Source organism: Poecilia latipinna, unplaced genomic scaffold (genome assembly GCF_001443285.1).
Source record: "Poecilia latipinna isolate Pla-1442-1.1 unplaced genomic scaffold, P_latipinna-1.0 Scaffold677, whole genome shotgun sequence".
Lineage (NCBI taxonomy): Eukaryota > Metazoa > Chordata > Actinopteri > Cyprinodontiformes > Poeciliidae > Poecilia > Poecilia latipinna.
The window spans coordinates 323,998-350,266 of record NW_015113293.1 but is presented as its reverse complement, the minus strand read 5'-3'; the positions used below and the strand labels follow the sequence as shown (position 1 = coordinate 350,266).

The following is a 26,269-nucleotide window of genomic DNA, read 5'->3' as shown; positions in this document are numbered from 1 at the left end:
GGGGGGTGGGGTGGGGTGGGGGGGGGGGTGGTGGTGTTGGGGGGGGGGGGGGGGGGGGGCGGGGGGGGGGGGGGGGTCTGTTGAAATCCTTTGTCAGCTTCACGGTGCCAGTAAACAGCATTCGCCCCTTTTTATTACTTTTACAAATCAGTCACGAGGAACAAAATTTGACTTTTGACTTGCAAAGGAATACGTTAAAATTGTCAACATGTAAACAGATTTCTACAAAAATAATGACAACGAAATGGAAATATTTAACATAAAATAAGCGACTGCGTAAATATTCACCCCTCCCCTCCCCTTTAAAGCGACAGACCTAATTCAACGCAGGCCAGTCGGTGCCAGCAGTCTCACAATGAGAGGAATGGAGCACAGTGACTGTATCTCTGGTGATTGTGGCATAAAGACACCTGTGTCTGGAAGGTCCATTTACTGGTTAATCAGAATTCCTAGCTGCTATTACAGCATGAGGACAAAAGAACGGTAATGATAAATGGTAAATGGCCTGTACTGGCATAGTGCTTTATTTGGACCAGAAGACCCCCAAAGCACTTTACATTCAGTTATTCACCTATTGAAGCACACGTCCGCCTTTCATGCGCTGGTGGTGGTAAGCTACGTTGTAGCCACAGCTGCTCTGCAGCTTTCTACAGACAGAAAAAAAAAGACATAAAGCTGCACAGAAATGGGTTGAAGACAACAAGGTGGACGTTCTGGAGCGGCACAGTCAAAGCCCGGACCTCAATCCGACAGAGGATTTGTGGAAGGACTTGTTTACTTCCAATCTCCATGGAACCTGATAGAGCTGGAACAGTTCTGCAAGGAAGAATGGAGGAAAATTACACATGGTGCCCAGAGGTGCATCTACTAAAAACTAACTTGAATGGGGTAAATATTATGCAGTCGCATATTTTATGTCATATATTATTTATAAAATACTTTTTTTGTTGTTATTATTTTGTAGAAATCACTTTTGACTTTCTTTTTTGTAATTTCGTTTTTGTCATAAAAGCTCAATTTTTATTGCTCGTGATTGATTTGTGAAAACAATTAAAAGGATAAAGCATCCAATAGGTGAAGACACTTTTGACACGGTGGGTATTTTATATGTAGCACAGTCTGAATCCATAAGCAGTTCTAGGATAAAGCTAACATGGATTTAACGAATATTTCTGACAAAGAGACCCCAGCAGTTCTACAATGTGCAACATGCATGTACCCTCAAAGGGAGTGACAGGAGAATCTCCCTGTAATCATCTCTGAACTGGGAGTGAAGTCGGTGCTGTGCTGCAAGAAAACGGGTGTGACTCACCTACTGGAGTGTAATGCTGCCATCTATAGGTCAGCGCTTCGGTCCAGCTGCCAACAACGCCTTTCCAGTCCACACTTTTCCCAACTACTGATGTAAAATCAGTCACATTAGAGCCTTTGACTGACTGCACAAGTCATGTCTTGCACCTAACACTACTGCAGTGAGGCAAAAAAAAAACAACAAAAAAAACAAATTGAAAAAGAAGCAAAAACCCTGAAAGAAATACAAAAAAAAAGGCGTCTGACACAAAAGCAGGAGGTTAAGCTGGATCAAAAACGAGCAAGTTCCTGAATTTAGTTTCCGCGTCATTCGCCTGTTTCCATTCCAACATTTTTCATTTGTGTTCCTGTTTCTTAAAAAGACACAAAAATATCAATTCTGCCTTTGCTGAGGGATAATTACCTTGAAGAAGGAAAACAATAATTTTCAATTTTTTTTTGCAAAATAAAAACCTTCAAATGTTTCCAGATTTCCGTTGTACATGTGCCCCAAATCCTCTCATCTGTGAATATGTTTTGATAAATATGTTTAATCATTTTTGCATAGCTGTGGTATTTTTGCAATTATATTATTTTTCTTTGACCTAAACTTCTCCACACTGCATTCCAGTCATACGTTGAGTTAGATGCAGAGAGTTCACTTATTGAACAGGCCTGGGGATGACTGGTGGCACCACATTTCCTTTAAAGTGTACTGAATACATATGCTCACCACACTTTTTAGGATTTTGTTTGTATAAAAAATGATTTTAAAACAATCATTTTCCTCTCTTTTCATAATTATTTCACAAAGTTTGCGGTAGTAAGGTGAAAAAAAAAAACGTAGAGCACTTCAAAGGATGTGATTAATTTTGAAAGGCTCTGGAAAACGGTTTCATACATCATCATAATTTTACGATCAATCACAAAATCGATTAACGCCTCCCGTGAGCCGAACGGGCTGTTAAACATCCAGCTCTTAAGGCATTGTTAAAGTTGTTTCTAAAGGTTATTACCGCCCTCTGCTTAAACAGACATTGTCCAAACATGACCTTCAGGTTGGTGTCTGATTGGCACCCGGTTGCCCCGTTTGATTTCTGGTCAGCTTCTCACCTGCCGCCCTCACAGCCAGCTGGCGAGGAAGCAGAAGGTTTCATTGAGAGGTTCCCCACCCTGTCACTTAATACTTGCTGCCGCACGAACAAGCGCCTCCCGGCTTCAGGGTGGGAACCCTCGCACAACATTCCCAAAACCCTTGCGGACTCAAAGACATCCTGTTCCATCGTGCTCTGCGCAAGCAAGCAGGTATTTTTGAATTTTCTATTCCTGCCACAGGTAGGCAGATTTTATAGATGCATGCCTATCGTCAGTGAGGCCCAATTGATTACAGTGTCACCGATGCACATTGTGCTGGTCGCTCATAGGCAAACTAAGAACAGCTAGTTGGATTTTAAGGTAGGATCATGCTATCAATGAAAAAGGAAACTGAACATTCCCAGATAAAGTGGCCGGGAATGGTTACACCGTTTCCAACATTATTTACAGGAAAACAGCATTATAAAGACCAAGGAATGTGACAAGCAAAAACCTACAATTAATTGGCAATTCATTGAAGAAGCAGTCAAAAGCTCTTTGCTAACTTTAGAGGAGCTGCACAGATTGGAAATCTCAGAGAAAATATCTGTTGAAAGGGTTCCTATGAGTCTTGGTCTCTACAAATCTCCTTCAGTGGCAGAAAAACAACTCGAACCAACTTAGAATCAGTGGCAAGAACCGCAAATTGAATTTCATATAGCTCTGTCCAATCTGACTGAGATCAAGCTACTTTCCAAGAGGGACAGGCAAAAGTATGTACAAATCTGATGAAGACACAACAAGTAGTGTTTCAACGATAAAGAGTTGAATATCAAAGCAAATGCCATAGTTTTCAGATTTTGAAAAACACGTGCCGAAAGGATATGAACACCTTCGCATGTTTAGGCTTTTGCTTTCTGAATTCATCCGAAAAAGAAAACAGATGAATTAAAATTGGATATCATTTGCAGAATTTTCATAGATTTCCAGACTGAGACATAATCCTCATCCTTCGGCATATGCGGCGGGGCAGGTTTCCGGCTGTTTCTGTCCAAGCGACACACTGCCTTGTGTCTGTCCCCCAGTTAATCAAAGCTTGTGTTGACACAGGAAGTCTATTGGAGAACATCGCGATAGAGGCGTCGGTGTGTTTCTGAGTTTGTGTTGAGGGGGTGATCCACTTGCACTCGCACTCGCATTTCCTCTTTGTGTGACAGACAAAGCAGATAGCTCTCCGTCTATCTGGGAAGATAGGATCGCTGTACAAACAGCAGCCAGCCATTATTGACACTGCGTCTGTGCGAGTGCATGGATGGCACACGGCGAGGGCATCAAGAAAGAAGAGCGAGCGTATTGGAAGCCTGTTAAACAGTGCAGAAAGTGTTACTGTCAGACACCTCCTAATGCCACAGAAGTGCATTATCTGCTCCGATTGGCGTTCATTGTGTTCGTACAAAAAGTCATTAAATGACAAGTTTATGCATTTAAGAGCAGTTGAGCAATTCAAGATTTTTTTTTTTTTACAGGATGACAAAGAAAGGTGAGTCTTTGAAATACTTATCATACACAAATTTTGCTTTCTTTATGATGAAGTTAATTAAATACTGTCAACCTCATCTTAATCTTCACGACAAAAATAAGTTTTGCATAAAGTTCGAGTTAACTCTTATGACATGGTCCACCAAACGAATCTTAAGTTCCTTAATAAATAATGTCAGAAATGGGGGGGAATTTGAAGAAAGACCAACAAGACCCCCCCCCCACCACCACCACCCACCCAAGACTCTCCTGCTCAACCTGGAGCGTCCAGACACTTTACATTTGGGTTAGAACCATTTCAGTTCATGTTGGAGACCTTGACCTGAAGATAGCGACAGATGAGACTGCAAGGCTCCCAATCCGACCCACTCCTTCAGTATTTATGAAGATCCTATGAAAACTACAAACATGATAGGTGACAGGACAATCCAACCAGCGTGAGATCGACTCTGTGCCGAAAATCAAGACGTAGCTCCTGCTTTGGTTGCAGAAAAAAAAAAAGATAGCTCTGAAAAGCATCCATTGGCGCCCCACACGTTCACAGAAGAGAACTTTGCGAGTTCCCCCCACAAATCCCTTTTCCTTACAGATGTGATACATTTGATGGGATAATAAGCAGACTTTGGAAAGGTGTAAGACTTACTGCCAAGGAGAAATAGTTGGCCAAGCACATTCTTCCTTACCGTTTTTGTGCCAAGTTCGCCTCCAGTGACATAAAATGTCTCCTTTACGGTTACGGTAGTTGTGGTGACACTACTTTTGCATAATGACCCTATATTACAGCTTACCTAACACGCAGCACGATAATCGAAGCTGCAACATATTTTCTCCCTTCAAATTCTGCAAAGCATCCAAATAAAGAGTCGAAGTTCTAACTTTCCAGGCCCTAACCACTGAAGAATGAGGAATTAAAACGCGGGGACTGAGGCTGGTCGTAATGCGAAGACCGAAACAGGGAGTGACTGAGTGCGATGGGAAAAGGAACAATAGTTACCAGAGGAAAGAAAGTGAGAGACGAAGCAATGGGGGAAAGACAGATAAGGCTAGTGGCTTATCCTAGTTACTCGGACAGGATTAAGCAATGTGCCGCTGTTTTGGTGAAACACACACGCTCACAAGAATGATCTGTCTTTTGGGTCTGCGCACACAAACACATACACACCCACGCTTGCATGCGAACACACACACACCAAGCCATGTGCTGAAAGGGGTTAAGGAGCTACGCTGCCCTCTGAGCTGGTCTTGCTAGGCTGTAATGACTTTAGTGGATGCTGAATTCTTTTTATCCACCAGTGTAATATAATAAAGCAGAGAGAAGGGAGCTATCTCCTCCTGACCGCCTCTATCAGCCTCAGTGGACCATCTGACAAACTCTCAGCTCTTTTCTCCACCTTTTTAACTTCTGCCATTCTCATCACTCAGAGTCTCTGCCTGGTCCCCGTTAACCTCGACCTGATTTACTTTGTTTACTCTGTGTCACAAAGTAAATCAGTCGTGGATAACTTACAGCTTCATGCTTTCCCACTTTTATAATCTTTATTCCTCCGCAACGTATGGCGGGAAGGAGCCGTCTCTGAACCACTCCGCTGTCCGTCCCAGGCTGTTTAACTCCAGCCTGGTCCTCTTGCCGCTTCCTCTCTCTGGTTATATCTTTGTTTTTCAGCACGGCTCATCCACTCTTTGTTTTCTTTTACTTTGAAGGCTAGACTTAACAAAGCAGCTCTTCCTTGGGGACAGTGTGTGAAAGAATACGGTTATTCTCAGTGCAGATAATAACCACTGTAAGTGGTAACCGATTGGACCTATTTACAGCATACAATAAAAGGAAACAGTAACGATTATAATTATCCAAAAAAGGATCTTAATTAAAAGACTCAGAAGATGAAAAGTTGTGAGGATGAAGGGGGAAGACGAGATTTATATTGAGAAGAGTAAGACTGTTAGAAAAAAATTGAAGCGGGATTTTTTTATTTTATTTTAATTTCAGAAAGTTAATAAAAAAACGTTAATATAAAAGTTTTTTATGCGGAACTATGCTGATATTTATGCTGAACTTTGGAGTTCAGCATAAATATGTTCTCATTTCTCCCATCTTTGCATTTTGACCAAAAAAAAAAAGTTGCAACAGAGTCAGTCTGTGGTGTTATGTCTAAATATTAGTCCTCTAATGCAAAATCTCAAAAAATTACCCAAGTTTCAGGCAAATAGAATTTTTTTTTTAAGTACCATCACAGTGAGGTACTTCTCCATTTATTTGCTGGTTTAAAGATAAAGGAGCTAAAGATGAGGGTGATGGCACGGAAGACTTCCAACCTGGAAGAGCTCATGGTGACCCACCTCTGCACAATGCAACTCGCCAATGACAGCGCAAACGTACAGCCATAAAAGTAATGTTCACATAAATTATACCAATTTTTTTTTCTATGCTTGGCCCGTATTAAATAATGTTTATGCTTATTTTATCAAGAAAAAGCTGATCAGTCATAAGAGCTGTTAAGACTGCTGCAATGCCAATAAAATGTTTCCATTTACTGTTGGGACTGGTACAAATAATTTGCTATATTTTGTTTTTCCAACAAGCCCTCTGTTTTCTTTCTGCATTGATTTATAGTGTTTTTAAAAGATACTTCTTTATCGATTGAAAGCAATTTCAAATCTAATTTTTTTTTATTCTATGTTGTGCTGCATGAAAGCTTCAGACTTAGCGCTGTAAATGAAACAAACACCACCGTACAAGCGCACCTCTCAGCCTCTTTATTAGCGTTTTCCTTTCTTGTCTTCCTTCCGTCTACATGTTCCTTTCATTACGCCGCCTCACTGAGCCGAACGTGTTTGTACGTACTGTAGTTATTAGTGTTGGTAGTGGTGGTGATGGGGGAGCAGTGGGGAGGTCTCATTTAATTCGCCAGCAACCAGTTCAGGCTCACATTAATGAAGCTTAATAAAAGACTATTCAATTAGCTAAAGAGCTCTATGTGCTGTGCAGGAAAAAAAAAAAAAAAAAAAGAAAGAAAAGAGTGACGATTGTCTTCGATGGAGCCACAAACTCCAATTAGGCTCACTGTCAACTTCTCACATAAACAATGCCAAGTTGGCTGAGGGAAAAGAGAGGGAAGCATTGAAGAGATGACAACAGTCTGGGGCAAATAATGACTACAGTAAGTATATGTGACTGTCTTGCTTGTAGATTCAAAGTGGTGCAGCTTAACTTAAATGCACCACCATTATGGCAATAGTTTGTCAGAATCTGATACTACCTCAGCTGGATGACAAACAACACGTCCAGAAGAACTGAAGGGAGACGGCGAAGAGCAGTCGAAACAGCAAGCAGACTTTGTAGCAGCTGACTGTCAAACTTGTCTGCGGCTTAAGTTATAGGCGCAAGTAAACGTTCTTCAAAAAAAAAAAAAAAAAAAAAAGCCTGCATGTTTGCTGAAACAACAAGCAACACAAAACCCTCGGTGTAGCATCTCGTCGCACTGAACTGGACCCAGTAATTGTCTGGAAATCAATAGTGGCGCATTGTGAGTCGTGAGCGGCCATCGTCTAACCTTGCACCGTGCAGCTGTCTCCCCCAATCAAAGCCGGCCCGGTTTCCACAGCAACCTCAATCCCACATCTCCCACATTAATAAAAAGGGAAAAAGAAAAGCCATGGCACTTGGAAGTGTGGGGCTAAAATGGAACTAGCAGAGAAAGAGGAGGTGGAAGGGGGGGCGGGAGGGGGGAGAGCTTCAGCTGCGCCTTGTGTTCAGAGATGAGGCTCAATCAGATTTAACAAACTCAGCTTTCTTAAAAAAATATATATATAATAAAACAACCCCCTCCCCAACGCCACCGTTGAGATAGCGTTTATTTCATTTCAGTGACAAACCCCATTCATAGCATCTCATAAAGCCTATTCTTCCACTTTTTTTCCCCCCTCCCATCTATTGTGCTCTCTTATTCAATATATTTGCAAAATATCCCTGATACTTCTGTAATTCAAGGTATTTAATTAAAGGGGATGGGTTTCTAATAAAAGCCAAATGGCAGATAGCAGTGCTTGAGCTTTTCAGGGGCTTGTTTAATCAGAGAATTGCTGAATGGGAGAGAAGGCAATAACAGAATGAATAGGAGCTGGTATTTGCAAAAAAAAAAAAAATGTCAGGGAGAGAGGAAGGCTATCAGAGTCAACGGCTGAAACCTTTAATATGACGCTCCGCTTTAATATACGTAAAATGTGTGTGCGCGTGGATTTGAGGGGAGATTGAGCAACCCGGGGAGGAAGGCTACATTTGGATGTCGGCACGGGCATCAAAGTACACCGAAGTTTTGAAAAGTTGTACGCTTTTTTTTTTTTTTCTGGCAGAGTAATTCAGCACTACCACCCACACAACACTTTCTCCTTTCTTACAAAAGAAGAGACAGAGAGAGAGAGAGAGATATTCATTCTGAGTCGGGATCTGCTCCCTGTTTCTATGTTTTTTTTTTAATGTCTAGAAGAACCTTAACGGCCTGATGCAAAGTGCAATGTCACTGACACTAAGTGAAAACTTAAAATGAAACCGAAATATTGAGACATTTATTTTGAAGCATATCTCTAATCTAAAATATTAACCCCAATGACCACAGGTCTATAAAAATATGAATTTAAAACCCACCGTTTTAATAGTAATAATTTGATAGAATAGAAAATTCTGAAGAGTACAAAAAAAAAGAAAAAAAAAAGATTTGTCTTGAAATTGAAAGTTGATCTGTAGGATTGGCGCCTCTCATTTGGTGAGGTTTGATAATATTTTTTGATCTCTCTCTTTTTCTATTCATTCCTACGGGATTTACAGGTGTGATTTCAATCTAATTTTGTTTCCATAGCAACTCAAAATACCACAAGAAATAAGGAACCGGTATCATTTCAAATTCCACATAACTGTGGTAATTTGTCAGAATATTTCCGCAGGTTTGGAAACAATTCTTCTTTCAGTCTTTCAGACTGAGACGACACGTCGTACATTTTTGTTTTGAACTGTTATGCAAAACACAGTGAAACCGCGGTACGATTACTTTACCGTTATCTGACCGTTGACGATTTTACACCGCTCCCAGATTCAGAGGGAAGGAATCCCAGTGTGCATCATCCGTCAGATCTTTCATTTTGCTCCATTTCTATAATCGAGCATTTATGGATCAGGCCGAGGCAATGTGGATGTCATGATCGATGCAGCGGTGGCAAGTGGGAGTCAAACTGCAATCGATGGATCACTCGTCACAGCGATCATTAACAAACACACCTCGGTAAATTGCCATCGACAGCCACTTGTGTGAACGTGCGTTCATATCAGGGAACAAGCATGTTGGCGTGCTACAAGCCCGTCGATGTTCTGTGTGTAAGTGTGCGTTTGTGTGGATGATAACAAGCCTCCATCGTTCCAAGGGTGCTCGACCGTGTCCGTGTGGAAGTGGAAATGCACCTCGACTTGAGTTGTGTTGTTCCTCACACGCACGCACTCCGAAGTAGGGAGGAGTTGAGTGTGCAAGTACGGAGCACTGCTGCAGGTTGTAGCTCCGTTTGCTGACCTTTAGGGTTATCTGGAAGATTCCTCCGCACCTTTCTGCTGGCACAACTGCTGTCACCATGGAAACACAGCTAGCAGGGACAGTATGTGCTGCGTCCAGTGCATTGCCCATCTACAAATATTCATGCTCATGTATTTTCTACATAGTCAATAAAATCACAGTTTGGTGTCTTTCAGAGGAACAAATTATTGTTATTGTTTCTTGCTTAATGCAGAAGTAAACAGATTTTTTTTTTTTTTTTTGAGGGGAAATTGCTAGATTTTATTAAGTTTCATGATTTTAAAGAGTGACTAGTGGAGGTCTGACTTGAGATTTGGTTTGATTATTTTCAATTCATTAAATATAGTCAGATATAGCCAATGTATTCGTAATCTTTTCAACAAAGCATTTGAAAGGGACTGCACTGATGCGAGAATAACATGTACGTACATCTAATTTGAGTTGTTTTGACACACAGACAATCCAGTGTAGAAGAGCTTGTCCCTGAACGGACCCTAAAAGTCCAGCTGTTGGGATATCCTCTCTCCTCAGCGGGAATCCCGCCAGCATGTCTGCTGCCGCGCAGAATCCAGGACTGCCTGAATGATACTGCAGGCAGCAGGACTTGGAACCTTAGCTAATTTTTCTTCAGTACCAGTGAACTGGTTTCTTGTTAGTAATTAAGCTAAGTCTTGTAAATGCTGACAAATCTTTAGTCTGATTCTTTCTTCCTCCGGTCGTCACTGTAGATTTTTAAATAAGAAACCTTAGCTTTCCTTAAATAGCAGACTTTAATGATAGCTGGGACTCCACCTGGTTTTGTTTTGGTGTTGCATTTTAGACTTGGATAACAAATTGTAGCTCCAACATACCGTGTTTGGAGGAAGAATCGGTTCCAACGCCATGCAAAAAGTGAAAGTTGCAGGTCGGATCATCAGCATATTACTGAAAGAAGGGTGAACGAAGACTTTCTTTAAATGGGTCTGAAGAAGAAACGAGTGTGAATTTCCCAAACACACAGATGGGGAAACTCTTCATTGGATCAGTCAGTATCCCGACTTTGAAAACGATGGAGAACTGAAAATCAATGTGCATCGAAAGGAATCAGAGAAAATTTTACTGAAAAAAGGCTTGTACAAAGCATTCAACACGTCTGTAAGCATGTTCAGTACTTATTCCCCATGCCATTCCAAATTCTTAGTAATTGTTTAACTTGTGGACAAATTTGCTTTCATATCCTTGTATATATGCGTATATTGGGTCTGATGCTAATGTCCTATCAGTATATTAGGCTAGAAATGAGATGAGAAGATTTTTTCTTCGGATTTGCTCAAGAACAGTTAATTCAAAGTGACTGTATCTCCACCACCAATCAGCTGCATCCAAACCCTAAAACCATGCCACTACTGGACTCTCTACCACCGTCGACATGTTCTCCATTGTCACAAATCGTCACTCTTGGTCTGGTGGTCTGACGGATGTGGCGGCTGTTTTTCGTGTATTTTCCATTCGTTAAGAAAAACAGCAGCAGAGAATGTGTTGCAGTTAAAGAGAAAGGTGGAGACTCACACTGGCACACAAACACATTAATTCACTCTTCACCTGTCCCCCACTTCATTAATCCCTCATTTCCTTCACTCTTCTCTCCGTTCTTCTCACTTAATGAAACCACAAGTACGGCACAAAATCAGGCCTCTAGGCCCCCACAGCTGTCAGTGGGGTACACATGACCCCATTTTCACTTGTGGAAGAATTATTAGTCTGCTGTGGCAGGAAACAGTCATCCGCCACCTCACGTCTCGCTCACGGGCACACACACACACACACACGCTCGCTCGCACACACCCACACACACACAAACAGCAGACACAAAGAAACACAACTCATCACCGACGGATTATGAGAATTTATTTTAGAACGAGCTCTGGCACAACTTGGCATTAAATCAACACATGTTAGATTCAGAAAAAGAAAACAAAGACAAAAAAAAACAAAAAAAAAAAAAACCAAGGGAATGTGAGAAATGGTGGTTAATACATATTGGTGGCCAAACAGATGTGTGGACAGATAAGTAAAGTTGATTTAGAAGAAGAAGAAATGGACGGATTTGATATGATGTTTGTTTCTTCGTTGCTTCACTGCACCCCTTGTTCCAGCTATCCTTGCATTTCTCAGCCATGATTTGTCACAGCGCTCTGGAAAAAACAAAAAACAAACAAAAAAAAAACAGGAGGAGAGGGAAGAGGAAGAGGGAGGGTGAACAAGAGGAGAAACTGTCAAAGTATGAATTTGCATTACTGGAAGCAAAGGGGAAACTAACAGGAACCAGGAGGCACCAGGAAAAAATCCGGTCTCTCACACATAAACACAGAAGCTCAGGCTCCACGCGGCACAGTGCAAAAAAAAAAAAAAAAAAAAAAAGAAAGCGCTGTATTAAATTTCTAACTGTTAGAACTTTCTTCCACAGCAGGAGGTTATCCTTTCCACCCTGGAGACATGGATCATTAGACAGGAGCTTCTTTAAAGAGAAAGAAACTAACAGTAAGTAAAGGGGATAAAAAAAACATAAAAAAGAAATAATTTTTACAACCTTTAATACAACCTTTTCATTTCATAGCTTTAGTATTGTGTAAATTAATATCAAATTAAGAATGTATTTAGTTTAACACATTTTTGATTAACAAAACGAGGAAAAAAAAAAATAATAATATGGCTATCTAGAGAAGTTGCATTTTTTTTTTAAGTAACCCAAAATGCCAGCTTTTAAAAGCCGTTTTATTGATCAATTTAAAAAATAGGTTTAGGTTAAAACATCAGGCTATTGAGGCTTTCCTTAAACTAAACAGAAAGAAGGATGGAAAGTTGCGTCCCACAGACTGTATGTAATCTGGTGAACAGATGATATTGAGTCTGTGAGGTGTGTCCATTTGTGTCTCTGGCCTGCAGCTAAAGCAACTGGTTTTAAACAACCTTTAGAAAAACAGGCGGCTTTAAGAAGATATAGAAAAACATACTTAAGTTCTAATTCAGTGATTCACAAGCTGCAGGGAATGTCTGAAGAGGTTTTATTGGTACAACAGCTTTCCACTTCATAAATTTTGGCCTGACCTGTTATTTCTGGGGGTGAACAGCTGCACAGCTCCAGCAGCGTTAACACAATCGAAGGAAGGAAAAATGTAGCCTTTGGAGAAAGTTCACTTTCATGACAGTGACTCTCCACTGTCTCGCTGACAGAGATGGAAAACAGACAAAAGATTTCATCAAAAATGTTTGATTGTTGTTTATCGAGATTATGATAAAGGGGATAAAAAAAAAATTACCTTTACTGGTAAGCTACAAATTTATAGCAACATAAAGGTTAGTGCCTCAAAAGACAAACATTTCTCTGAAACTCAAGCAATTCTCAAATGGGCTGCTCCAATACACCGTTTACACTAATTATTTATTCTAATAGAGATTTTAAAACCTGTTGGGAACATTAAACTACACATCTGGATCCACTAGCCTTTCGTGAGGTTCTAGTCGCACCACTAGGAATCAGTTACTGAGGATTCAAGTGTTTTGTGTTTTTAATGATTGTAATTTTAGGGCAAAAAATGTACATCTACTTACAGTGGGAGTGTAATAATATATTTAGCCCATGAGATAAAGAGACCCAAGAAATGTTTATGAGACAAAACAGGAAGAGAGAGTTTTGGGAAAACTAAGAATTAATTTTTTTTTGTTTTGTTTGTTTTTATGATTAGAACAAAGGGTAACAAACTAAACTGTAAAGAAATCTGTAATTCAGTCCAACTTGGACTTGTCAATATCAATTTTCATGCTTTTCTAAGGTCTTTCCAACCCCCCCCCCCCCAAAAAAAAGGATTTTAAGAAAAGCTCAAACACAGACACAGCAGCATGTAAAGCTAATAGTATTCAACCTTATTTTCAGGCTTGATTGTAAAGCTAGCACTAAAGTTAAACAGCAACCATAGTGCTTTGCAAGAAAAAAATGACTTATAATCTTACTAACTTGGAGTAGTAATATCAGTTTGTTGCCTAGAGTGAGCGTAGTGCAGTTCCTGTACCGTCGAATGATTAATTGTAAATATTAATATTGACTTAGAAGTCTATAGCCTACATAGAGAGTAAATGATGATCTGCCTACTAGAGAAATCTGACAGAAAAAGTCATAACACTTAAGATAATATTGAAATTAGCCTGATTGTTGGTAATCCAGCAAATCATAGTCTTTGTAATCATTTAGGTTGGACAGGTAATAAAAGAATCTGGGATTTTGATCAGCTTTTGGAAAGCACTTGGAGTAACTTGATAAAATCAAGTTACTGGACAAAACAGAGGTTATGAATCATCATTCGAGGTATATTATAAAATATATTTTAAAAAATATATTTATTTATTTAAAAATAAGTAAATAAAAAACAAATAAATAAAACACTTGTTGAGTTTCTTTTCTTTTTAATGGGGTTACTGGAATTATTTATATACTTCAAAAGAAAAATTGAGAGAATTCTTAAGCTATAATAAGTCTATTATATTAAAATAAAAGTGAGAGCAAAGGCCTAAAGAAACCCGTTGTAAAATATAATTCCCTGTGCTTAGAAGACATCTTGGTTGTGCTAATATTGGATTCATACTTTTAATACCAGATGGTGTAGCTCATTCCAACAAAGTAATCCATGGACACACAGAATAATGTTGATGGTGTAGAGCTAAAATAATTAACAATTGCCCAATTAAGTGTATATGAGGGACTCGCATGCTTTAATAATTACTTGAGACTTTAATTTTGGAACAAAACTCCGAACAGACTAAATGAAGAGATTAAGTTAAGCAGCGTTGTGGTTACTTCCCTGTGACATACCGGCTTTTTCTTTTTTTTTTTTTTTTTTTTTAAAAGACAAAAGAATATTAAGTGTTTGCATGTAGATGAAGAGTAACACTTACAGACTGGCTTTTTACTATGCAACACAGTGCAACTAAACTCCCCCATGTGTCAATACATGAACAAACACCCAGTCGGAGGAAGAGACACAGGGCAACATGGGGTTAGTGAAGCATTAGCTTGTGGCTGCTGGGTGGGCTAGTTGGCATGCTAACTGCCTCTGAGCCCGGCTGGCAGGCAGATACGCTGGCGGGTAGGTTAGCTGTTCACTTGCCAAGTGCATCCGAGGGCATCGCAGGCTGTGCCTTTGAATTGGAGATGAGTGGCAAATGTGACAAGGAGCTTTAGCTTTACTGCCCCGCTCACGTCCCGAGACGTAAAGGAGGATGGCATTAATGTGCATGTGTGCATAAACATCCACACTTTGTGTGAAGGTGGCTGCTAATGTGCGCAAGAGTTTATGCACAGAAAGCACAGTGTTTGTTTGTTTGTTTTTTTTTATTCTTGCGTGTGTTTGGGTGGAGGTGGGGTGGTGTGGCAGGTGTGTGAGTGTTGCAGCACTTTCACATATTATGCCTAATGCATAGTGTATGAAGTAGCACCTGAATTTCAAATTGACCCCTGGCACCCCCCACAGTGCAGACAACTCAATTTGGTGCCCCCAGGTCCAAATTTGGACTGTTGCCATCCAAACTTGGATAATATAAGGACAGGGAAAGCTTTTTTTTTTGCGCACAACACCTTAAGTGCTGGGGGCAGACAAACATTTCACCTCAAGGTCTGAGCTGAATCTCAGCTGCTGCTTAGGTACACTAAGTTACTGCATTAGCATTTTAATAAAAATGCACTGAAGGAATATCTTAGACTATATAAATCTTGAACACATCTCATTGTTGTCCAAATCAGAATGTTACTTCTTGGGTCCTTATTAAGTGCCAATACATACTCCGCAAGACAAGAACAGGGAACTTTGTTCTCTTTCCCAGGGGGAGCTCTGATTTGGGAGTTTTTGCAGCTCATTGTTAATGCATATTCTGGGCAGAACGTTTTTCTTGTTCTGTGTCCCGAAAAATATAAAGTAAATGTGCTGCAGTGGGAGAGAGACATATGCAGAGGAGTTCTGCACTTGAGTTCCTATGAGGTATGAAATGTCCTGGCAAGAAAAAAAACAACTTTGTTCTTGCAGTCCTGACAGAGGGAAGACAATGCAGAGGATATACAGGCCCAAAGCAGGGGTTCGTCACAAACATCAAGGCATTCAAAAAGTTTTAAAAAGTGACTATTTCAAAACTGATGAAAGTTTCTGTCATACCAATCGTACAGCTTGAAGTACTTTTAATGAGAGGCCAGAGAACATGCTGTAGTGACTACATGGAGCAGAGAAATGCGTCACTGTCCTCACCACAACGCGCTGCACTAAAATAAAAATAAATTAAACTGTTTGGAACCATTAAAAACATTAGATGTGAGTGCCGCCCTTCACTCTTATTTAGGTAACATGGACTCGAAAATACAGTTTTCAAGCTAAAAGCGGCAAACCGTATTAGACAGATGACACCAAGCTACAATTAGATTAGTCTGAATGATCAAATAGGTCTTTTATAAACGCAGCATTTTAAAAAAACTAACCCCCACTGAATAAGGGGAAATCTCTTGTCTAATCCCTCTGTGTTTTCTCTCATAACCTAAGAGGTTTGATGCTTTACATTGATGCTTGCAGTGAATGTCAGACACTATTGACCAGTTATTTTCTGTCCTGATCTGATTGTCGCTCACAGAAAGAACCACAGCCTGTGATGTACGCTGTTATAACACTCATCAATAAGAATGATGGTGTCAAAATTGAAGCGTTTTAGTTGATGAAGGAGAGGAACTAGTTTTCTCTGCACATGAATAACTGGAGTCTTTGAAAAAAAAAAAAAAAATGTCATAAGTCAAATAATCAATATGTGACATCCCCGCTCCAACACTCAAAAATTCACAGCTGAAACGAGATGCAGGGTTACTGAACATTTATTCAAGCCATTTATGCTGACTAAAACATTTCTTTGAAGAGAAATCAGAACTCATAATGCATAAACGATAAAGCTAAGAAGGAATGAAAGTCAGAAAGTAGCAGTATCTTGAACTTTCTTCCATGTCATTAAATAAAAGTAGAAATGTATGTCTGTTACTCACATTTTCCCCCAAATACAACGAATAGGCATTTGATGACAACTCTTGAGTTTATCATGTGTTTATGTCTTATTTTTGCTGAAGTGGGTAGTTATTGAAACTGAACGTACGTTTCTCTGATTTAGCAAGAAGTGTGTAGGTGTTTGAGTAGAAGGAATATATTAGTTTTGTTTTATAAAAATAACATTATCCGAAATTAAAACATATTTCCATTTATAGCACTCAGAACATGAAAAACGGTGTAAACAACAAATGTAGTAATATATGGTGTTTTCAAATGTCAATTAACGAGAAGAAAACATGTTTTTACTGGGGAAGAATTCGGAAAACAGTCTTTGTTGGAAAGTCCCTGATTTGTAATCACAACTTTCACGCTGCCTGGCATTTCCTCCACCTTTCATTCACATTGCAGTGGGGTTCAACTCATCACTAAATCGTTAGGTTAATTGTCTGTCCTTGTGTTTGAATTCAGCAGATACTGGAACAGAAGTTATAAGTGAAGGCATGCTGATATAAGAAATCTTTTTGCAACATTTTACAATCATACAATCAATATTTGGAATAATGTTAGCTTTTATGGTGCTATACATTTTAGAATCTCTGTCCCTGCTGATCATTTATTTTGCTTAATGAAGTCATTTACATGACGTGAAAAATAGTTTGATATGTGAGCGAGCATCATTAGGTAAAAAAAAAAAAGAAGCTAAAAATGTTATAAAGGACATACATTTATATCCCAAAAAAAAAGTGTCCAAAAACACATAATAACACAGAGGAAATGTGTTTTCTCTAACCTGACAGCTTCCATCCAATTAGCAAGCAGTTTGAAGTGTAGCTGGATGTTGTATTGGAGATAGATGTTGTGTTTGCAGGCCGCGGATCACATCTAAACTGTCAGCAGCATGAAAGCCACAGTCTGCAGCGTGGACATGCTGGGAGTGTTTGCACATCCACAGACATAAGCTAACGGTCTGCAAACACGGCAGAGGCACTCACACACAAATATCTGCAGCAAATATACAGAAGCTCTGCTTCACAAACACACTGGCATCACTCGCTTTTTTTCTTGCAAAAAATAGAAATAATAGACCAGCAAAGAATCAATAAATGTCTTCTCTGCTCAGTGCTAACAGCACTCGGTTCTTAGCTCCTGTCAAGAGGGACAGAGACAGGTGCTGGGACTGATCGTAACTAAGAGTGGCAAGGGCTGTAAATGCTTTATAAAAAACAATTCAATTCAGTTCAATTTAGCTCTGTACAATTCAATTCAGGTGTATTCATTTGGTGCAAATTCACAGCAAATATCGTCTCAAGATTAAGCCAAAAAGAGTAAATTCGATTGAGTCGTTTAGACAGATCCATACATTCCAAACCGATCCTACTCATCATGGCGGAATTTAATATTAGTTTATTATTCAAATCAGTCGAAACGCTTACTATATAAGGAAGCTCAGCTGACTGCATCGAGTCACTGACTTGCAGAAATCACTCCTCCTTGACAAACATGTTGGACAGTTGATTACAATGATTTGTCATTGTGGCAAGAAACCCGCACACTGAGCATCCATGTGGTGACACCGTAAAACAAACTCCCAATTAAATAAAAAAAATAAAAATCCTCCAGTAGAACCTGGCTCAATGTGAGCAGCCATCTGCCACAACTGACTGGAGCTTTGAGAAAACAGAATTAATGGCAGAAGAACAACTTCTAAAGGCTATAGGATAAATGAAAGCTCACACAGTTAGTCCTAACAGAAGCTCAGGCCACTGTTGTGTTTAGGAGTGTTGAGAACGAGAATCTCAATCGATGAATCATAATTTGTATTGACACACGGAGCATAAAATCAGCCAATCAGACTTTACTTATTTTATTAACTTTCAGCGCTGAAAGGAGACGCTTTACCATTACATCCGAGAAGAGTTTCTAAAAAAGTCTGTGCAGCGTCTGAGGAGAAAGAGGAGGGCAGCTGATTATATGGACTGAAGACACTCCCTGAAATCACACCATGTCTCTGTCGCCTGATAAGTTTCTGTTTCTCGTGAGAAATGGACCTTGGTGTCTAACAGAATCAAAAATGTAACTCTTTACTATGGGCCCTTTGTCTAACAGCATGTGACTCTTTCTCGACCTTGGTAAAGCGTCTCAACAGGAGAAAGACACATTAAAGAGGTGGGGCAAAATATATTGTCCTTAGAACACTAAGTCATTGGCAGCAGCAGCTCAGCTGACACAGACTTCCAGGAAGGTGCAACACCTAAAAATAACATCAGTCCAGCTGTTGATTCAATCCAGAGGAAAAGAACTCAGAGAACATAAAGGTAAAAGGTGAAATAACAGCAAATAATTCAAGAGTAGAGAGAGCAGTACGAGAATGTAGCAGTTATGAAATATGGTATCGTCTTAACCCATTGATCGGCCCTGACTAGAGATTGAAAGAGTAAATACTGAAAAATCTAAATTAATTTTTTTTTGTTTAATAAGCATTAATCTGATCACTTTCAATTGAATTTCTTTTTTCCTCATATGTATTTATTTAAATTAATATACTTCTCTCTTTTTTGCCAGATTTAGTTAGCGGATTAAAACAACATTTACACAAATGAGTGTGTAGGTATTCCTCGGAGAATGGCATGTTAGTGTGCATAGGCCAAAATCCAGCCAATTTGCACAACTATTAGCCACAGTTTATTTTATGTTTCAAATATTCCACAGCCTTGCAATCGATGCCAACTTTGTAGGATAAAAAGAAGCCCTCAACAGTGTAATCTAGAGTGTTCTGCTTTTGTACAATCGGCCAGTTTCATCTAAAGCAAACAATAATCACAATATTGGAATTCATCATTAAAAAGCAGTCAAGTGAACATTAACTTAATGTAGAAAATGTAATTATCCAAGTTTCATTGTTGCCCCTTATTGTTACTGCTCGAGATGACAAGTTTTAATTGCAGACTAAAAGAATATCCATCCATCCATCCATTTTCATTTGTCCAAGTTTACCAGGACAAATTCCTCCTAAGCAAACGAAGTCAAAGTCCAGCCAAAGGTTGGCAAGAAGGAATCCCTCACATGTTTTCTAGATCTCGATCAGTAAAAAAAGGAGCAGAAGGGATCAGGTGTAGGGCTGGATGCTGACGGCGCGGTGTGAGAATTCAACAGACAGAACGACTGTTGGGAGGCAGAACGAAGGGACATGAGAGAGAACAGCTAATCTTCATGAGGCCTGTGCCATCGTGCGGTGGTCGCCTTGGAGATGATGGATGTGGAGCAGAGGAGGAACGGGTGGAAGTAAAGAGCGACTCATAAAGAGACAGAAATATGTGAGCGAGCAAATGTGCACAAGTTTATTAAAATAACACGCAGAGGGGCGTGAAGATGTTTTTTGTAGCAATCAATGGGGAGCCATAATGAGTGAAGGGAAGCATGCTAGTATTATAAAAATATTAATAACAGGAATATCATAGTCCACACAACGTAGTCTGCGTGTGGAGGAGAAGGCTGCTGAATAAATAGAGTGGCTGTTTTATCAGATCAGAGAAAGCAGGCAGTCCAAAGCTCACAGTGGGGCTCACCACCTGCTACTATTGATAGCTTTACACAACCACACGTTTATTTTCTTTCCCTTCTTCTTTTATGCAACTTATAAAAAATTTTTGTTCTCAGCCTTTAAATCTTTATTGCTGTGAAAACTACTTTCCCTTTTATCATTTCCCTTTTATATGCACTTTAGTTGTTCTTAGACTAAGCATGCCTCATTGATTGAATTTTCTCTTCAGAAACTACAAATGAAAAACAGCAAAACAATTGCTTACTTAAGTTTTATTTGAAAGAACAAAACATTAAATTGAAATATGAATTGTTTTTCTTTTATATGGTAAAAAAAAAATGTACGAATGCAAAATTACACTTTGTTTCCTCGTGTTTATTGAAATGATAAATCAATAACAAAGAGAAATTAAAAATGTCCACGTAATTTCTTTTTCTAAAAATTGTGCTTTAATAAATAGAAATTGACAACATATCAACAACAAGCTGTCTTCACACAGTGTCAAACTAAATTATTTGTCAGACAGATCCATGAATGTTTTGGTAATTGGATGTTCTCATCTGAAACAAGTATTGAAAAAGAATAAACAAGTGGTTTAAAATATTAAAAATAATAAGAAATGTTTTTTTGGGTGTTCAAAAATCGATGAGTAGAAAATTTTATTTTGTTTCACTTTATTGTCATGTTGACAGAAATGAAAACATGTAAACACTGGCAAAGAGAAAGGAAAATTGCTCCTTTTCCCCTTTTTATTCCAAGACTGTCAATTAGCCTACTGTCATGTGAAGAAGTTAGGACACCCTATAAGAGTCTGTGTGTTTTTCTAACTTATTAGGATACATGGATTAAGAAATGTTAACTTAAATAAAAAAAAAAATCTTTTAAAATTACTTAAAATAAATAAACAAAACCTCCTTTTGGTAAAGAATAGCTTAGGACATAACTATATTTAATTCCAGCAGGCTCGGATTACACAGAGATGTATTGACATGGTTAGAAAGTCATTATTCAGGATGTTGAAGAAGGTTTACCCTAAAGGCTAGATCTTGATCTCACTGAGATGCTGTGGGGTGACATAAAGTGGACTGTACATGCAAGAAACCCATCAAACATCTAACAGCTGAAAGTGAGAAGCAGCCAAACGTTGCTTTTCGACGTTTGGCTGCTTCGACCGTTGTCAAAGGCTGATGGATGGCTATAGGAAGAGTAGTGAAGCTGTTTTAGCCAAAGGGCCAAACAATTGCTACTAAGGGGTAGGGTGTCTTATCTTCCTTTCCAGCTAGAAAATGCATATTTTGTTGTGCCTTTAAATCACTTCAAAGAACTGAATATTTATTGTGGTGTCTTAACATTTTAAAATAGTAACTGCATAACTGCTAGGAGATCTTTTTTTTTTTTTTTCAGCGTGTTGTCCCACATTTACACCTCAACAAAAATAGAGATTTTTATTAGTTTGGACAAAGATAAGAATAAAAAAAAAAAGAAGTAAAATCTTTTATCACAAATGAGTCTGATGTTTAACACTCTATCATTTATGAGTGATGCAGCAAACCATGTACTTAAGAGGCTCATGTTGAGGTACAAAGGGTATCAGAATACAGAAAAATTTACCATTATTATTATTATTTTAAAGGATCTTTGGCACTAGTGACCTTTATTCATCACTAGCTGAAGTAGGAAATAGGGCAGAGAAAAGAATGGGAAGACATGCAGTAAATTGCCCAGGGACGGGAATCGAACCCAGGACAGCTGCGTAGAGGACTGAGGTCTCAGCTCACGGAGAACTTGCTCTACCACTGAATTGTGTGAGACACCAAAGATGACAGCTTCTTATTTCTCTCTGAGAAGCTTTTGTTATTAAAAAATGTCAGGAAAACTAAATAAACTTTGAATTTCTGCTAACTGATGTTCCAGAAAAATAAAACTGTATTTAATGTATCATTCCTCATTTTAAAACAGATATATAACTTACTTTGCTTCTTTAAATATTCATTTCTGGGGAGAAATCCATTTATAAAGCATGAACTGTTCTACCATAACCCGTCCCTCCCGGTCGCAGAATATCTTTCTATTCATCATGTGCATATTCCCTCATATCGTCCAACTATTCTCTATTTTCCTGTAACAGTTTTCCATCATCGCTCACATTAAAAAGCTTCTAAGAGCTTCCCTCCCTTTAGTTTTCCTTTCTTTCATCAGGCTCCATCCATTCCTCTGCTTTCATCCCAGCTACAAAGACTCGTTCCTCATTTTTTCCTTTTCCAAAAAAATTGCCATAATTTCTACAACTCCAGTTAATTATCTTTTTTTTCCTACCTGGAGAAACCATTAACAGGTTTAAACAGATTTGGATGTAATTTGTTGTGGAGGAAAGATATGTTTTCAAATGCTTACACTCTTAAGTGGTTTTCGGCAGTATATGGACTAAACCTTTAGTTAGAGATGCAATGTCACTTGAGACCTACTTAAGATGCTACTAGGAACGCACTGTTGTTGAACAAAAAAAAGAAAAAAAAAGAAAGTTAATTCGAGTTAAATGTAGCTGCTAGAGAAAATGTCAACTGAAACGTCTGAAAGTAGGCAGAATGGTACTTCACAAATACTCACGATGCACGTATACTGACACACACAAACACTCACACCACATGGCACAACTAATGGAGGTGAGAATAAGAGGAAAAAAGAGAGAGAAATGCAGCTCAAACACAGCAGGATCTATCCACAAACCCACGCAGTCCAAACCAGTGTGTTCCTTTCCCCGCCACCCACAGACACTAGCTACTTGAACAGACACTAGCAGCATTTCTTTAAATTATTTGCTTTCAGAAACAAAACCTCTGACAGCATCTCAAAAAGAGATTTGATCAAAGAAGTTTCACTAAGAATGAAGACCACAATACCAACGCTAATGATCATAGTGGCATAACTAAACTTAATAGAGTTGCTTTTCTTGAACTACAAACCTGCTTGATATATTGTTGCTTTCCTTTAAAGCTGCAGCACTTTTATATAAAAGAAGGCTCCAGTTAAAGGTCAATTTTAAATTGAAATGAATTGTTAAGCATTTTGCATATGATTTCCTTTTTTGTTTGGTTTTTGCTTTGATCTGACGTTTCCCAATGTTTTTCAGTTAAAATTTCTGTTCAAGAACCATGATGAGAGCAGCATTGTGAGGATGTGTTCTTGCTTTCCTGCTCTGAGTGCTCATTAAAGGGAGGGAGGGAAGGGAGAGCATTATGTATTTTCCAAAAAAAAAAAAAAAAAAAAAAAAGGATTTTAGAGATTCCAACAGGACTGTTTTAGATGGTTGTGATTTACTGGACAGCAATAATATTTAGACTGTTGCTGATTTCAAATAGAGACTTCAGTGTTAAAAGCCAAAGTGGAAAATGGAACAACATTTTATTTAGGTCTAAAAACACCACCACATTTGTGTATATCACCCACAAATGCTGTTACTATGCTCAGCACACCTCTGTAATCAAGCCTGAAACTGAGTGGCACTTCACCTGATCCCTCAGGAGCAAACACAAAAACAAATACATCTGGCAGGAGTCCCACAGGTTCAGATAGGTCAAGTACTGTGAGAGGGGTGGTGCCGTAGAAGTGTTTTTCTTTGAAATAGTTAGCCTCTGCTGATGGCATGAAGTAGGACAGCAATGTACATGGCCTGCACAGCAGCCTTAAAACATTGTGGAGTGGGACAAGAGGCCGAAGGCTATTTTGGATAACAATGTTATATAACATTTTAAAATGTTATATAAAATGATAGCATTTTATATAAACCAAAAATGTTATCATGTTTTTGTTTTTTTATTTTGCTGCGATAATGAAAAGAAGAACAAAAACTTCAATTCAAAAATGCATCACAGCTCTTTTGGCTACATGTCGACTACTGCATGCAGCAAGAGCCTTGCAATCAACAATGAGTGCTCTAAAAATAAAACCTGAACATTACCAAATAGGCTGCTCCAGTAGAGGAGTTACAGGAAGCTGTGCCACTGTACTGCTAAACAATGAACAATTATTTTACTCAACCATATTTTAAAATACATCAGTATTTATGACATCAACACTTGAAAATGTTTAGCTAAGTTAGCAATCCTAAACAAATGTTCAGTTTTGGAAGTGTGCAAACATTGTTGAAATTTAGAATTATCACAATAAATGACTTTTATTAAGATACTCACCTCCAATAACAAACAGTACTTACCCATCCCTAATTCACATAATTCAAGTCAGTGATTACATGGACACATACACAACATGTACATTGAGTATTATATTATAATACATGAATTAAAAGTAAGTAACGTTTTCACAAAAATGTGAAAAAGGATTCGTATGTTTAAGCCTCTATAAGCTCAGGCAAATAGCAACATAAAATACTCCCAATCAAATTTTAATGGGAACATAAAGAGTTTGTGGTTGGACTTACACCTATAAAATTTGTGTGGTCTGAGCAAAACCTGTAACAAATAAACATGAGTGTATATGTGTATGGGAGTTGTATTATTGATGCAAGTATTTGGCGAATGAAACCACAAACTTTGAAACAGAGGGCCTTGGTGCGTTGACCTTAATCTAGGCTATATAATTCACACAACAGTTTGCAAAGCTACAAGAAGAAACAAAAGGACCTTATGCATGACAACGGCCCGAGCAGAGACCCTGGCAGAAGATGGACAAGGGGACTAATAGATGAGAGGGGGTGAAAGGCCATACCCTGAATTGCCTCAACAGATGGTAAAGGGAAGAGTGTGTAAAACAAAATGTGTATGCGTGAGCAGGCATGAATTATAAAACATAAAACAACTTCTGAGTGACATGTAAGGAAAGCTGCGCCACTGCAGATAGTGAAGTGGGGAGACTTCAAAAGGCAGCCAGAAAGAGGAAGATAGATATTCTAGTGATGTGGAGATCAAAACTTTGGAAGGAAAAAAAGAGATAATTTGGCTGCTAGTTTTATTGGCAGAATGATTGACAAACATAGTTTGATGGACACTCAAAGATGTACGGTAGAGTTTACACGAAGCCCATCTTAGTTGTAAGCACAGAGAAAAAAACACTGAGTCGGATACAACCAGAAGATAGAACCAACCACACTCTAAGAAATGGCTGTAAATTTACGGCGAAATTCCAGCAGTAACATACTGTTATTCCAAAATACAGTAGGATATTATCAATTTGATGTTTTCTTCTGTTGTCATAATCAAGACTGACGACTGGCAGTTAACTACCGCAAAATAATTGTACAATACAGCTTTTTTCCTAGGCAAGACATTTTACTTGTATTTGCATCTTAGAGAACCAGCATTTAAAGACAATATTAAATGGAAAGACAAAAATTCTTTCCATAATAAATCTTTTTAGGGAATGAATCGAAATCTACAGAGCATAATCAAAAGTGTTAGATTACCAGTGTTGGTGTGGTATGTTAAAAATACAATGTTAATTAAACACTTTAGTCAAATTCAAAGATATATCTTTGAATCTGAACACTGACAACTGTCAGTTTCCCTAAAGAGATGTTTATATAAGCTGACTAATTTCTATAATGCCTAATGTCTGAGTTGTGTTCATTTTTATGCTTTATGTTGTAGGTGGTGAAAAATGCTCTCCAGGATAAACCGAGTGGACAAAGCATTTTGAATGACTGTGGTGGTGATACACACACAGGTGGGTCTGGCTAGTTTTGCTCACACTTCTCTTTAAAATGTTTATTTATTATCCTAATGTGTCTGCTATTTATCCTGTTGTTCTGCCAGGCTGGCAAAACCAGGCATTCTTCTATTGGTTAATGTGCTTCGTCCTACATCCAAAGGTACAGCAGCTACAGACGCCAGTATTTTACCGTTCTTTCGAAAGAACGGTAAAATACTGGCAGCTATAGACGCCAGAAGTTTACCGTTCTTTCACAGTATCTATACCATACTTGCTTTGACGGTAATCTACTGTCAGGATTAATTATGGTACAGCTACTGTGCATTTACAGTAAACTTCTGGCATCTATAGCTGCCAGTATTGGACTGTAAATTTACAGGATTATTTCTTAGAGTGCACGTACGAAAGGATCATCATGCCATACTACATGCAGGAGGAAAGACTAACAATATTCAAGAAAAGAGTGAGCCGTAAGTTAGTGGAAGTCAGTGACGTGCGGTCAGGGGAGGCAGGTGAGGCAGAGCCTCACCTGTCATCATGGAAAAATAATATATAATAAT

General features: G+C 38.7%; 1 protein-coding gene and 1 long non-coding RNA gene across 5 annotated transcripts in view; one reads left to right on the top strand and one right to left on the bottom strand.

The window, feature by feature from the left end:
- Window positions 1-494: 494 nt before the first annotated feature.
- Window positions 495-26,269, bottom strand: part of chchd6b (coiled-coil-helix-coiled-coil-helix domain containing 6b) — a 70,460-nt gene continuing 44,685 nt past the window's right edge. For 2 of the 4 annotated variants that reach the window (XM_015044483.1, XM_015044484.1), the window contains 2 exons: window positions 24,004-24,054; window positions 11,324-11,632 (listed from right to left, as the gene is read on the bottom strand). In XM_015044483.1, coding sequence (XP_014899969.1) covers window positions 11,609-11,632; window positions 24,004-24,054 — 75 coding nt within the window. In that variant the 3' untranslated portion in view covers window positions 11,324-11,608. Of the gene's footprint in view, window positions 817-11,323; window positions 11,633-24,003; window positions 24,055-26,269 lie in introns of those variants that run through there. The other 2 variants (XM_015044485.1, XM_015044486.1) reach the window with 2 other exon arrangements.
- On the top strand, window positions 11,640-26,080 carry LOC106954752 (uncharacterized). Its single transcript, XR_001426420.1, has 3 exons — window positions 11,640-11,978; window positions 25,649-25,724; window positions 25,814-26,080. It is a non-coding gene; the product is annotated as an uncharacterized LOC106954752 (long non-coding RNA).